This window comes from Hyaena hyaena, unplaced genomic scaffold, assembly GCF_003009895.1.
Source record: "Hyaena hyaena isolate Hyena2069 unplaced genomic scaffold, ASM300989v1 scaffold_1557, whole genome shotgun sequence".
Classification (NCBI taxonomy): domain Eukaryota; kingdom Metazoa; phylum Chordata; class Mammalia; order Carnivora; family Hyaenidae; genus Hyaena; species Hyaena hyaena.
The window spans coordinates 233,986-248,871 of NW_024082193.1; the positions used below are offsets into that span (position 1 = coordinate 233,986).

The 14,886-nt window shown below is 58.0% G+C and overlaps 1 protein-coding gene across 1 annotated transcript; it reads left to right on the forward strand.

Moving 5' to 3' along the window:
- Nucleotides 1-1,590: 1,590 nt before the first annotated feature.
- DLL1 (delta like canonical Notch ligand 1) lies at nt 1,591-10,595 on the forward strand. The gene is made up of 11 exons (XM_039224217.1): nt 1,591-2,506; nt 2,746-3,042; nt 3,640-3,700; nt 3,939-4,196; nt 6,075-6,135; nt 6,631-6,761; nt 6,880-7,049; nt 7,159-7,375; nt 8,674-9,475; nt 9,664-9,781; nt 9,912-10,595. Exons 1-11 carry the CDS (start codon nt 2,453-2,455, stop codon nt 9,915-9,917), a joined length of 2,175 nt encoding a protein of 724 aa, XP_039080148.1. The 5' UTR covers nt 1,591-2,452; the 3' UTR covers nt 9,918-10,595.
- Nucleotides 10,596-14,886: the final 4,291 nt, after the last annotated feature.

A 14,886-nucleotide genomic window follows, 5' to 3' on the forward strand; every position in this document is an offset into this window, starting at 1 on the left:
GACATTTACTCCCACATTCACACCTTCCGTCCTGATAAACCTGCCATAGGTGCTGGGGGCGGGAGGGAGAGGAGGGGGCTGGGGAAAAGGCCTCGAAGTGTGCCTAGCAGAAAGCTGGATGCCAGAGTAGGAGTCCATGCCCCACCTTAATTCTGCATTGAGCGCACAAGCATGAGAGCAATTTAGATAACTCATTGTGTGTTACGTGTGTTCTCAGCCCTCCCAATAAACTCATTTCCCTTTAAAAAAATGAAAACAAAAGTTCTAGTGTCTGATGGACGTGTAAAACCCTAATAAGGTGATGGTTGTGTAAAGATTTCGGGTTGGGGGGGGCCGGGCTGGAGGGTCTTTAGAACATGTGCCGGACATTGTTGCAGAGGCCGCGGCGCGCGCGGAGGGGAGCTCTTTCTCTCGGCATTGTGCGGGGAGCAGGTGCGGTCTGCATTACCATACAGCTGAGCGCACAAAGAGCCACTGATTCAGCCTCGCACAATAACAGACTGCCTTAATGACAGCCACGCGAACGACACACACCAAACTCACTTTTTACCAAGCGGAGGGAGGCCGAGGGGGGAATACCCAGGAGAGAGGGGCTGGACACCCGGGAAAGGTGCCTGTGGCCGAGAATCGCTCCGGGAAGGACGTACACGTGTGTGTGTGTGTGTGTGTGTGTGTGTGTGTGTGTGAGTGTGTGTGTGTGTGTGTGTATGTATGTGTGTGCGTGCGCGCGCATGCGGGGCGGGGGTGAGGGGGACTAGTTTGAGGCGTCAGGATCTCCCAGCTTGGGGCGGGGGAGGCGTAGCGCTACCCAGACCCCGCCCCCACCAGCGGCCTCCGACTGGTGCGGAGACGCAGCGGGCGCGGGGACTCCGGGGTCCCGGGGTCCCGGGGGACGCCGCGCTCGCCTCAGCTCTGCCCTGCGTGCGTGCTCTGCGCTTCCAGACGCAGAGTCGCCGTCCTCGGCCGGGTGGCTCCTCGATGCCAGACCTTCCCAAACTTCCCGAAACTGCCGCCGCGCTCACCGCCGCCTGCCCGCTGCTTGCGCCCGCCCCTTTCCTACCAAGCTCCCGGCCCCCGCCCGCGAGGGCCCGTCCTGAGAAAGGGGCTGCCCTGGAGAAGCGGCGGCCCCGCGCCCCAGACCCCGAGGCACGGCCCGAGCGGGACGACCGCGGGCAGACGCCGCGTCGGCCGGGAGGGTGTCCCCAGGCCGCGTCCGGCAGCTCCAGGAGGGCGGCCCTCGGCGGGGCCGAAGGCTCAGCGCCGCCCCCGCGCGTCCCCGCGCGTCCCCGCGGGGCTCCGCGAGCCGGTGGCCGGCGGGAGAGCCGAGGGGCCCGAGCCGTGGACCCCGCCTCGGGAGCGCAGGGGATTCTCGCCGCGAACATTTTGCAGGAATGTAAATGAGCGCGTTTTGTGTGGTGCGGAGGAAGGCGGGGGGCTGGGGGCGGGGGCAGGGGAGGGCCGGGGGCGGGGAGGTGTGGGGGCGGGGAGGAGGTTGCACATTTTACAGCTCACTGACCATTTGGCGATCCATTGAGAGGAGGGTTTGGAAAAGTGGCTCCTTTGTGACAGCTCTCGCCAGATTGGGGGGCTGCTCATTTGCATCTCATTAGCCATGCGGGCGGCCGGCTGGATATAAGGGCAGCCGGCGCCGGCGAGCGCAGACCTCGGCGCGCACCCGCGAAGAGCGGCCCGGCCGAGCGCGCACAGGACGCGCAGCCGCGGCGCGGAGCCTCCGCTCGCCCCCCGCCACCCGCCACCCTGCGCTCGGATCCCGCGCTGTTTACTTGGATGGCACCGGCTGGGCTCTTCGGAAAGACGCGTGTCTCCGCGGGGACGCAGGAGACCCGAGTCCGGGACGCTCCCGGGGCGACCGCTGCTGCCGAGTGACACGGGCCTGAGCCGCAGGGCGCGCCGCGCACACTCGCCGCCGCCGGGCGTCCCTGCGCGCGCGCCGCTGGGGCCCGGGATTATCGCCTCGCGCGTGGGATTTCCAGACCTCGGCTTTCTAATCGGACTCGGAGGAAGCCTCTGCAGCTCTTTGGGAATTAAGCTGAATATCTGGACGCTTTCTCCCCACCCCCCCTTTTTTTCCTGGGAAGAAGCTTGAGACAAAACCAGGAAGCAGACGACCCTTACCTACTCGTGGGTTGGAAGAAAGGAGGAAAACCGAAAGTTCCTGCTCCACAGCGGTCTCTTGGAGCGAGCCTTTTTTTTCTCGTGCGTCCCCCGCGCGCCGCCAGCGAAGGGCGGATCTGGAGAACCGCAGCCTCCGAAAGAGGCGAGACTGGCTCTTGAAGAAAGAAGTCCTGATTACCCCAGCCCGGGGCAGAGCGGCGGCGCTTTTCTGCCCACGCTCCTTGGGGCCACGGCTACCCCCCTGCGCTCCCCGCTGTTCTAAGAAGAGAAAGGGGGGGGGGCGGCAGAGGAGCTCGAGCGCGGCCAGCGGTGCACCATGGGCCGTCGGTGCGCCCTGGCCCTCGCCGTGGTGTCGGCCCTGCTGTGTCAGGTAAGCTGTTAGGTAGGGTCTCCAGGGCCCCGCTGTCAGGTAGGTTGTCAGTGGGGGTACCCGGGAGCCGTGAGGCGTCAGGTAGGGGCCCGTGGGCGCAGGCCGCGCGCCGGCAGGGCGCGGCGCAGGGGGGCGGAGAGCTGGGCGCGTGAAGCAAGCTGTTACCCCGAAAGCGAACCCCAGAGCGCAGGGCTCTGCGTCCTCACGCCCCCGTCCCCCCCCCCCCCCGCACCCCGCAGGTTTGGAGCTCCGGGGTGTTTGAGCTGAAGCTGCAGGAGTTCGTCAACAAGAAGGGGCTGCTGGGAAACCGCAACTGCTGCCGCGGGGGCGCGGGGCCGCCGCCCTGCGCCTGCAGGACCTTCTTCCGCGTGTGCCTCAAGCACTACCAGGCCAGCGTGTCTCCCGAGCCGCCCTGCACCTACGGCAGCGCGGTCACACCGGTGCTGGGCGTGGACTCCTTCAGCCTGCCCGACGGCGCGGGCGCAGACCCCGCCTTTAGCAACCCCATCCGCTTCCCCTTCGGCTTCACCTGGCCGGTGAGCGCGGCGCCTGCGGGGCGGGGCGGCGCGGGGGTCGGGGGCGAGGCGGCGGCGGCAGGGGCCAGGCCAGGAGCGTTGCCTCCGCGCCCGAAATGACCCCTCAGGGGGCAGAGTGATGGCGGGGTCGGGTGAGGCGTCTGGGAACGCGGTCTCCGCACCACCTCGCTGCCCGGGCCAAGGAGCCCCTTCACGGGGGACACCCCGTCCCTGGGCAGGTTGAGGGTAGGGCCGCCTTCGGAGCATGACAGCCCCTGGCCCATGTGTGTAGTCTCCCCACCCGGAGACTGATGACAAACCCCTCCAGCCCCGCCTGCTTCTGCGCAGCCTTTTTTTTTTTTTTTTTTTTTTTTTAACGTGATATCCTGTACTAACAGGCTGAAAAAACACGTCAGGAAACCACTCTTTAAAAAGTTCTTCCATTTCCTTGAGGAAAGTGAAAACAGGCAAGAGATGTACAGAGAGCCTGCTCTGGACACACTGCGCGCAGATCTGCACACCAGGCGGTCACCCACTTGGGTGTCCTGAGTGCCTTGCTTTTGGTTTTGCTTTTTAACATTTCTGGTTTGTCTTATGTCTTCTCCCCCTTTCTTCCAGGGCACCTTTTCGCTGATCATTGAAGCCCTGCACACAGATTCTCCTGATGACCTCACAACAGGTAAAAACAAATCAAAAACCTCTAAAACCAAGCCAACAGCGTCCCTAGTCAGCATGCACTCCTGTCTCTGCCCGAAATCAGCCCCTGTGCCTTCGTTCTGCAAACTCCTGCAGGAGGGAGGCTCTGCGTGGAGGGCCTGTGGCCTCCTCTCGTGCATCACACATCAGGCCAACCTCCCCCAGTGCCCTGAGCCTCTGGGGTCTTGGTCAGAACCAACGGGAGCACCCTCTTCCCACAGAAAACCCAGAAAGACTCATCAGCCGCCTGGCCACCCAGAGGCACCTGACTGTGGGCGAGGAGTGGTCACAGGACCTGCACAGCAGCGGCCGAACGGACCTCAAGTACTCGTACCGCTTTGTGTGCGACGAGCACTACTACGGGGACGGCTGCTCCGTCTTCTGCCGCCCCCGAGATGATGCCTTCGGCCACTTCACCTGCGGGGAGAGGGGGGAGAAGGTCTGCGATCCCGGCTGGAAAGGCCAGTACTGCACTGAACGTGAGTCCCCGCTCCCCTCCCCAGTCTGCATCCAGGCCAGAGCTCCCTGGGGTGGGGGTGGAGAGTATTCTCTGAGCCAGTGGGACCCTCAGGTGTCAGCGCTGGAGGGATGCCCTGGTGGGGAAACCAAGGCCAGAGAGCTGGAGAAACTTGCTGAGACCTCACAGCTAGCCAGCAGCGGGGCTGGGGTCAGCTCAGAAGTTTTAACTTCCGCTGTGGGAAGCTGCCTTTCTTAATCAGGGAGGATTGTGGCGCCGGGGCCAGGGGTCAGGAAGTGAGCCTGAGGGAGAGGGAGAGGAGGAAGGAAGGGAGGAACAGAGAGGAGAGTTTGTGTGTGGAGGGGCATACTTTAAACTGGTTCTCCTTGCCAGGACAGCGTCTCATTGGAAAAATGCTTCATTTTCTTTCTAGAGGTGGTGTGCTTGGCCTTTTAGTAGAGTGAGTGTGTTTGCAAATAGTCTGTGTGATGCACACGTGTTGTTAATGACGTTTTCCCTCACGGGGTCCGTGGACTCCGTGGACAGGAGACGCTGTGTGTCAGTGGAGGCCTGGCTAGGCAAGAGCTGCCTGGGAAGGGGCCCACCTGCCAGAGTGCACCATGCTCGCAAAGCACCTTGCCTGGGAGAGGCCTACCTTTGCCCAAACGAGCTGGGCCCTGCCTGCCCCTTTATCGGCCTCTGCGGCTTGCAGAGCAGGAGGCTTGCGAGGTTCCCGCTGCCTCCGGGGCCTGCTTCGGGTTTGTGGGCCTGCCTCCAGCCTGCGGAGGCCTCACTGCCGCCCTGCATGCCCAGGGATTGGGTTTCCCTCCAGTCAGGGGCTGGGTGGGTCCTGGAACTCCCCAGAAACCCTTGTGGAGTTTCCTCCTCCTGCCCTGGAGCAGGTGAATCTCCAGTCCTTGTCCTTAGGCCCAGAACCGCTGGCTCGGGAGGTGCAGTGTCTCAGTTTTGATTCGTGCCTGGGGGTTAGGGTAGGTCTTCGCTTTCCGCGTCATTGTTCCGAGCTGCGCCTGGGCCTGAGCGGGCTCTGTTGTCTCAGAACTTGGAGCAGCTTGTTGATGAGTTTCATAACCGGCGAAGGAAGCCAGCTCCACACCAGCCCCCACCCCCGCGGGGACCTCTGGCCTGCCTGCCGCCTTCCAACCGAGCTTCCCTCCCTCCTCTTCTTCGCTGCGGGGTAGCCTTAAACTTAAACTTTTTTCTTCTTATTCAAACACTGGAGTCTCTCCCCGCCCCCAGCGAGCGCGTGCCATCGATTAGATCTCTCCGGGCACAGGGGGCAGGAACGCACGCCAGCTCCCATTGGCCGCAAGGGCGCGTGCACAGTGCGCACACACGCGTGTCTGTGTGTGTGTGTGTGTGTGTGTGTGTGTACACACGCCGGGGGTGTGTGTGCGGGTGGGGGCGAGGGGGCGGGGGAGGCGGTATTGTTGCACCGGGGCAGCTGCTGGGAGAGCAGAGACAATAGAGCAGCTGTCTTGCCCTGGTACTCTGCATACCAGCTGTCCACCCTTATCTACACACACACTTTCTGGGTATTAAGAGGCGGAGCTTTGTGCATAGAATTGGGAAGTGGGGGAGGAGGAGGGGGAAGGACTTCTGACCCTCTCAGAAGAAAAGGGGATGGGGTGGGGGTGGGGGCTTCCGCGCTCTTTTGTCCCGGAGCTGCTGTGTTAAGAAGAATGCTCATCCCGGGGCGGGCGGAGTGAGGTCCACAGTTACCAGGCAGGATGGTGGAGGCTCCACAGATGGAGATTAACTCAGCTGGGTTTGCCAACTGAGCTGAGCAAGTTTTGTCCCAACTACATTGTGGCAGCGCCCCCCTTATGTCGGGGAGGCGCTCAGGGTGGGGCTTGACCCCCTGTCTTCTCTTTGCTTGTAGCAATCTGCTTGCCAGGATGCGATGAGCAGCATGGGTTTTGTGACAAGCCAGGGGAGTGCAAGTAAGTTTACAACAGTGTTTTTTCCCTTCTCTGGTTACCCTTGTACCTGATGTACCTGTAAAGTAGTTCTAGGTGGTCATTTGAAAAACTCAGGTAAGGGCAGCTGGCTGTAGGGGTCAGAGCTGCTATTCTCATGTTTCTACTCAGTAAATACACAGAAACGTAGAGTTGATGGGTTGCAGTCACCTGAGCTCCTCAGTGGTTATGGGAGCATACAGATAGCCACGTGCAAGGAATTGGCATTGAAAATGAGTTTAGTTCAGTGATTCTCAAACTTTTTGGCGTGTTAGGACCACCTAGGGAGTCTCTAAAAGTGCCGTCCCAGCGGGCCTCCTTCCCAGAAACAGACCCTCTGAGGCACTGGCGAAGGCTCCCAAGGAGACTCTGGGGTTCTGCTCATTCGAGAGCCAGACGTGTTGGTGCCGTGGGGAGGTGGTTTCTTGGGAGTCGGTGGTGTGCGAGGCCCGTGCCCACCTGACACGCGCTCTCTTCCAGGTGCAGAGTGGGCTGGCAGAGCCGGTACTGCGACCAGTGCATCCGGTACCCAGGCTGCCTCCACGGCACCTGCCAGCAGCCCTGGCAGTGCAACTGTCAGGAGGGCTGGGGCGGCCTCTTCTGCAACCAGGGTGAGCCCTCGCCCCGTCCAGCAGCCTGGGGCTTCCCTGGTTGGTTACGGGGAAGATGTGGCCTCTCGGAGTCTGACCCCGGCCCCCTGCCCTCCCTTCCCGTGTCTGCCCCCCGCAGACCTGAACTACTGCACGCACCATAAGCCCTGCAGGAATGGGGCCACCTGCAGCAACACGGGCCAGGGGAGCTACACCTGCGCCTGCCGGCCCGGCTTCTCAGGAGCCACCTGTGAGACGGAGACTGACGAGTGCGGCGCCAGCCCCTGCAGGAACGGAGGCAGCTGCACGGTGAGTCCGGCGCGGCGGGTCTCCTGGTGAGCGGGGGCGCCGCTTTGATAGGGCCAGGTGGGTCTCGTGGGGGCACCTACGAGAGCTCTTTATCTTCTCCGCGACACAGGATCTCGAGAACGGCTACGCTTGCACCTGCCCCCCTGGCTTCTACGGCAGAGTCTGTGAGCTGAGCGCCATAGCATGCGCCGACGGCCCCTGCTTCAACGGGGGACGGTGCTCAGACAACCCGGAGGGAGGGTACACCTGCCGCTGCCCCGTGGGCTTCTCCGGCTTTAACTGTGAGAAGAAGGTGGATTCCTGCAGCTCTTCACCTTGTTCCAATGGTAGGAGGGCAGCCCAGCCGTTGTGAGACTTTGTCAAGTGGTCGACCCTGTAAGAACACACTAGAAAGCACATGCATTTGATTTCAAAGCAAATGCATCACTTTGCACGCTACCCTGAGGCTGTGGAGCCCTTTCAACTAAACAGTCAGAAACTCTTCACAGAAATGTCATTCCTGGGCCTGGAAATGCTCAGGGAGCAAGAAAGGCAGGCAGGAGTGTGGATTCTCACGTTCTACAGGGAGAGCCTGAGGCAGAGAGGTGAGATGACTTATCAAGGTCATATAGCACCACAGGTGTCTGAGTCGGGGCCATAATTCAGTAGATTGCACTCCAATGGCAACACAGCGACTGTTTTTGGAGGGAAGCCCGGCTCAGCTCTGTCACCCAAACATAACCGTCTGGTGTGTCTGTGCAGAAGTGTGGTCTGTTGATGGGCGCCCTGCTCCCCTCTGAGTGGGTAGAGGAGCGAAGCTGGGCCCAGACATGCCAGGCCGTTCTGTGAGCGTCTGGAGCTTCAGCAGAGCCACGATGATTGATGGGGACGAATTATGTAGCTCTGCGCTCCACGTGCTGTGCAGAGGGAGTGGCGGTCCTGTGGGGTCACATCTGCCTCCTGTGTGTTTCTACCCATTGAAGCAACAGAAACATTGGATGCTTTATTTTTAGAGGCAGAATAGCTGGAGGTTTAGCAGACTTGGCTCTCGAAGGACAGAGGCCTCTCCAACTCCCTCCTTTCTTCCTTTCCTCTTCTGTTGTCCACCCTGCTCTTTTCACTAACTGTGGAACTGTGGGCAAGCACATCAGCCTCATTAAGCCTCAGTTTCCTCATCTGCAAACTGGGTCTTTTGTGGGATCTCGTGAAGGTGAAGGCAGTAATGTAGCCAAAGCACTGTGCACAGTGCCTGTCAGAGCATAACTGCGAGGGAAGCATTAGCTGCCGGGGCGCCCAGGCAGCTCAGTCGGTTCAGCGTCCGACTTTGGCTCAGGTCACGATCTCATGGTTCGTGAGTTCTGAGCTGTAAGCCACAGAGCCTGGAGCTGCTTCGGATCCTGTGTCTCCCTCTCTCTCTCTGCCCTTCCCCCTGCTCACACTCTGTCTCTCTCAAAAATAAACAAACATTTAAAAAATACTTAAAAAAAGATATTTGCTGTATTATTTATAGTTTGTGGAGCTAGGGCTAGATCACGCCCCTCCCCCATGTTGGTATTCGGGCCCAGGCTGCCTGGCCTGCCCTGCGCCCCCGGGTACAGCGCAGGGCAGACGCGCAGCAAATGCCTCGATGTGTCCTGCGTTCCAGGTGCCCAGTGTGTGGACCTTGGCGATGCTTACCTGTGCCACTGCCCGGCTGGCTTCTCCGGGAGGCGCTGTGAAGACAACGTGGACGATTGTGCCTCCTCCCCGTGTGCCAACGGGGGCACCTGCCGGGACGGTGTGAACGAGTACTCCTGCACCTGTCCCCCAGGCTACACAGGCAGGAACTGCAGTGCCCCTGTCAGCAGGTGTGAGCACGCGCCCTGCCACAACGGGGCCACGTGCCACGAGAGGGACCGGCGCTACCTGTGTGAGTGTGCCCGGGGCTACGGGGGCCCCAACTGCCAGTTCCTGCTGCCCGAGCCGCCCCCGGGCCCGGTGGTGGTGGATCTCAGCGAGAAGTATGTGGAGGGCCAGCCCGGGCCCTTCCCCTGGGTGGCTGTGTGTGCCGGCGTGGTGCTGGTCCTCATGCTGCTGCTGGGCTGTGCCGCCGCGGTGGTCTGCGTGCGGCTCAGGCTGCAGAAGGACCGGCCCCCTGCTGAGCCCTGCCGCGGAGAGACCGAGACCATGAACAACCTGGCCAACTGTCAGCGGGAGAAGGACATCTGTGTCAGCGTCATTGGGGCCACGCAGATCAAGAACACCAACAAGAAGGTTGACTTCCACGGGGACCATGGGGCTGATAAGAACGGCCTCAAGGCCCGCTACCCTGCTGTGGACTATAACCTAGTGCAGGACCTCAAGGGCGCCGCTGCCGCCACCGTCAGGGACCCTCACGGCAAGCGTGATGCCGAGTGCCAGCCCCAGGGCTCTGCAGGGGAGGAGAAGAGTGCCCCAACGCCGAGGGGGTGCGTGCTGCGGCCGGGAGGGGACACACGGGAAGGCCCACCTGGAGGGCGCCCCTGTGCCGAGGGGGCGCTGTGTACTGGGCCGGGAGGGGACCCGGGCGCCAGACGGGGTGCTAGGCACCGGGCTGGTGCTGGTCAGTTCTTCCTGTTCTTACGTGTTTATTGTGGTTCTTTTATCTTCCTCTTAGTGGAGAAGCATCTGAAAGAAAAAGGCCAGACTCTGTGTATTCCACTTCAAAAGACACAAAGTACCAGTCAGTGTACGTCATATCGGAGGAGAAAGATGAGTGCGTCATAGCGACTGAGGTCAGTGCGCAGCGCGGCTGCAGCTGCCCGGGCCTGGGCTCCGGATGGAAGTGGGGGAGGGGGAGAGGTCAGAGGGTACCTGACCTCTGTCTGGAACTAACTCCCCATTCTGTCCTGTGGGCCCCTCTAGGTGTGAAATGGAAGTGATATGGCAAAATTCCCGTTTCTCTTAAAAATAAATAAAATTCCAAGGATATATGCCCCAGTGGATGCTGCTTGAAAGAGGAAAGGGAGCCCCGCGGACTGCTGCTGAGGACCCGATCCAGGCCGAGCCGGCTCTCCCTTCCGGGGGCCAGCCTGGGCGCGGCGGGGGCTGCAGCGCGGCGGTGGCCGAGGGTGCCTGTTGCACTGCCTTTTAGGACGTTTCCATTGCACTATGGACAGTTGCTTTTTAAAAAATATATATTTAAATGAATGGACTTAATTACTACATAAGAAGCATGCACTGCCTGAAGTGTATATTTTGGGTTCTTATGAGCCAGTCTTTTCTTGAATTAGAATCACAAACACTGCCTTTATCGTCCTTTTTGATACTAAAATGTGTTTTTTCTAGGTGGAAAAAAATGTGTGTTATTTTTTGGACTTGTAAAAATATTTTTCATGATATCTGTAAAGCTTGAGTATTTTGTGATGTTCATTTTTTATAATTTAAATCCTTGGTAAATATGTACAAAGGCACTTCGGGTCTATGTGACTATATTTTTTTGTATATAAATGTATTTATGGAATATTGTGCAAATGTTATTTGAGTTTTTTACTGTTTTGTTAATGAAGAAAATCCTTTTTAAAATATTTTTCCAAAATAAATATTATGAATGACGACTAGAGGTGTAGTCGCTCCCCGTGCTTGCTCCAACACAGAAACGGCTTCTGATTGCCGATTTTTAATGTCTTTGCCTGGTTTCAGTGGGTTCCACCTGCCCCAGAGAGCCCTGCCCGGTTATCAAGGCAGCTCCGGGAGAGGCCGAGGGAGACTGGCCAGCCCCCGAGGGGCCCCTGGACTCGCTGGGAATACCACAGGCACACACAACTCAGTATCATGTTGATGGGTCCCAAGAACCCTCAGAGCTGGACACCTTCTTTCTGTGCCTTGTTTGGTTGAAGGGCTGGAACAAAGCCTCATTTGGGATCAAATACCCGTGAGACACTTTTGTATTGCCATGGCAAAGGCTTTTTGTCTTAGGATAATACTTATTCATCCATTTGTTTATGGTTTATTTCCAGTCAATTCAAAAAGGTTAGTTGCCTTCTAACTCAACATTTGTTGGGGGACAGAGAGCAGTAAGATAAAAATGCTTTTTACTGAATGCTGACTAGCAGCCCCAGGGTAACCACTGTGCATGACTGGGCTGGTTACTCCTGGTGCTGGTGTTACTCCTGGCTCTGGTGGTACTCCTGGCACGGATGTTATTCCTGGTGCGGTGTTACTCCTGGCATGGATGTTACTCCTGACACTGGTGTTACTCCAAGCACAGGTGTTATTCCTGGTGTGGGTGTTACTCCAGGTGCGCTGTTACTCCTGGCACGGGTGTTATTCCTGGTGCGGTGTGACTCCTGGCATGGATGTTACTCCTGACACTGGTGTTACTCCAAGCACAGGTGTTATTCCTGGTGTGGGTGTTACTCCTGGCACGGGTGTTACTCCAGGCGTGGGTGTTATTACTGGTGTGGGTGTTACTCCAGGTGCGCTGTTACTCCTGGCATGGGTGTTACTCCTGGCACTGGTGTTACTCTGGTGCGGGTGTTACTCCTGGCGCAGGTGTTACTCCTGGCACGGGTGTTACTCCAGGCGTAGGTGTTATTACTGGTGTGGGTGTTACTCCAGGCACGGGTGGTACTCTTGGCACGGGTGTTATGCCTGGTGTGGGTGTTATTCCTGGCATGGGTGTTACTCTGGTGTGGGTGTTACTCCAGCATGGGTGTTACTCCTGGCACGGGTGTTACTCCAGGCGTGGGTGTTATTACTGGTGTGGGTGTTACTCCAGGTGCGCTGTTACTCTTGGCACGGGTGTTATGCCTGGTGTGGGTGTTATTCCTGGCATGGGTGTTACTCCTGGCATGGATGTTACTCCTGACGCGGGTGTTACTCCAAGCACGGGTGTTATTCCTGCATGGGTGTTACTCCTGGCACTGGTGTTACTCTGGTGAGGGTGTTACTCCAGTGTGGGTGTTACTCCTGGCGCAGGTGTTACTCTGGTGTTGCTCCCCAGAGATGCTGGTGTTCCTCCTTTTACAGGTGAGGAAGCTGAGGTTTGGGGAGGTAAAGTTACTTGCTCAGGGTTTGTCATGGCAGAGTTAATGTTCAAATCTGGGCAGTCAGGATCCATACCCCAGTTTAGTCACTAATTTATTCAATAATTGTTGGAAACTCAACTTCTTACCGACAGCAGGACTTGGGTATTTAACGGACCTCATCACTGTGTGGTTTGGTGGCTCCAGAGCATCAGTGCCCTTTGTCAGCTGAGACGACAAGTCCATGTAGGGACAGGTGGCTTATTCCTGGGGTCAGAGGGGAGCAGGCAGAGGAACAGAACCTCCTGGTCTAATTACCCAAAGGGAGGACATTAGTGACCTGTTCTTGTCTTTGTCCAGTGACCATGGTAAGTCTATCCCACTGCGCCTGCTGTACAGATGGAATTGCGGAGTCTTCTGGGGAGGAGAGGAGGACACACGTGTTAACCAGCCTGCATACCCATCCTTACGTATACAGATGAGGGAGACCCCCCCAAAACAACACCAGGTATGCCCAACAACAGACACAAAGTCCTGGGACACCCCTGCAGATGCTTCTGTGTCTGACACAACCCAATCTGTCCTGACCCTTTGGGCCGCCCGAGTTGTTATTTTGGAATAACCCCATAATTATAGGCAAGGGCTCCAGTGGAGGGGGTTTTCTATGGAAAGAAGTCAGTGGCAGGGCCAGAGTGTGAGTGGGGCAGATTCAGGCCTCTGAGCCGCCTCCATCCTCACCCTGTGCCCTGGCTTGCGGTAACAGGTTAGCAGCATTTTCTAGAATCACTGAGGGAGCCACTGGTGTTGCCCTCAAGAGTCAAGATCTGGCGTGAAAGCAGGGTGACCTGGTGGCCGTTTACACTGGCCAGCCTGGAGTAATGGTTAATGGCTCCCTCACACTTTCAGAAGTGGCCTGGTGTGGATAATAAATTGAAGAGCTCATCTATTTTCAAAACTATGGAATGTGCTGGGAATCTTGGGAAGCCCACTCCATAAAAGAACCTCAAAGTCATCAGAGAAAACATTTTCATCTCCCCAGCTGCGTTGTAAAATCAGGGAATCCCTCCATCTTTCTTCTGGGCCAAGTAGCCTGCCTGGGGGCAAGGCAGAGACTTAAACTCGAAGCTTTGCAGCTCCCAGGGCTCTGTCGGATGAGGCTCCCTGGGTCCCTTCTGAGACCAGTGCTTTCATGTGACATTTATAGGTTGGCCACTCAGATTTCAGGGGTTACGTCACCTGCAGCAGGACTCAGGTGGACAGATCAAAACCAGCCAGATAGAAACATGGGCATTTACAGATCAGCTGCGACTCCCCCGCCAGGCAGTGGCCAATGCCACGTTCTCCGAGTACCCTGCCGGGAACGAGTACCCAGAGCACTTAGAACAGTGAGGGTGGTGGATCCCTCCCGCAGAAGCTGCGCTGGGCCGAGTGCCTGGCTTCCTGGTCCCGAAAGGAGCCCTGGGCGTGGGTTGTGGCTGCGCAGTAAGAGAGGCTTGCGTAACCCCCACCAGGGCCTCCCGTTCGGCCTTCCACCCGCCAGCCTCCTCGGGACTCCAGTGAGACCAGTGAGTGAGGTGAGGCACACGTGCCGCCCCTTGTGTGGACGTAAGGGTAGCCTGCCAGCAATGTTGTCAGAATAGCACGGAGAACACTCAGGACCTCAGTCCACATCCCTTCTGCGTTTCTGCAGCCAGGGCGCACTTGGTCGTGGCAGGACAGACTTGCGAAGCACCTTGGACTTAGGAGGTCGTGGTCTGTCGCCGTGGGAGGTTTAGGTGGTGTCCCTGTGCCCTCAGGTGCGCCACCTTCCAGGGTTAGGGTTAGGGTTAGGGTTAGGGCCCGGGTTAGGGCCCAATGCTGCTCCCCTGCCCTGCTCGGCCCCTTCCCTGTGGGCCCCGGGTCACCTCAGTGGAGAACAGCAGTGACCGCATTTCTAACTGTGTGTGTTGGGAACCTTCAAGCAATGAGGAGGTGCCGCGATGCAGTCAGGGTCAAGTGTGAAAGCCCGAGAGAAGCTCCAGGAACGTTCACCTGGGGCCCATGATCCCCTTCACACTGCGGGTTCAGGCAGGCCGACACCACCACTGACGAGGTATTTTTGCAAAGAAATTGAACATGGATCTGATCAGACCCCTCGATCTAGTTAGCAATTTGCAGGAATACCGGGATAGAAGGACACAGGACACCCCTGGGCACAAGAGGAACAGAAGGCGATGGAAGGGGCTGGAAGAAACTTGGTTAAAAATGCTCAGAGTTGGCTGTGTATTTTAATGATATTTAAGTATACTTGTCGGGTTTTTCAGACGTGACAGGTTATTACTATTGAATAAAAAAGAGCCCTTATGTTTTAGAGAAAAATTCTAAAACTATTTATAGATGAGACAATAATTCCTCTGGGACTTGAGATTTGCCTCAAAATGACCTGAGACGGAGCACGGCAGGTGGGCACGCTCGGGCAGAACCAGGAGGCCCACTGGTGGGAGCGGGATGCCAGGCACGTGGTGGGCTCAGCTCTGCCATTCTCTGCTCCTCCATATGCTTGAAACTTCCCATGAGCAGATGTATTTGGATGAGTTACCTGGTGAATAGACACACACCCACCTGTGGTATAACTGACTGATGTGTGTGCAAGGCCGTGTCTGTGGGACGGCGTACCTGAAATGCAGTGGATTTTAGGGAGGTTTGCCGTGTTTCCATGTTCAGATGAAACCAAGCAAAGGAAGTGGGCTGAGACACAAATTGATTTGCTTGGGAGCTTTGGTGCCACGGTTCAGGCCCTGGCTCTGCCTGTCGGCCAGGTGCTCACCAAGCTTGTGAGACGTAGACGCTGAGGGTCTCCGTGAAGCAGCACCACATGGACCCCATTCCCCACG

Bases quoted from the DNA above. Each gene is read 5' to 3' on its own strand.
- DLL1 (XM_039224217.1), top strand. From the start codon at position 2,453: ATGGGCCGTCGGTGCGCCCTGGCCCTCGCCGTGGTGTCGGCCCTGCTG. The intron at 4,197-6,074 runs GTGAGTCCCCGC...CTTTGCTTGTAG, and splicing joins AGGCCAGTACTGCACTGAAC to CAATCTGCTTGCCAGGATGC. The intron at 6,762-6,879 runs GTGAGCCCTCGC...TGCCCCCCGCAG, and splicing joins CGGCCTCTTCTGCAACCAGG to ACCTGAACTACTGCACGCAC.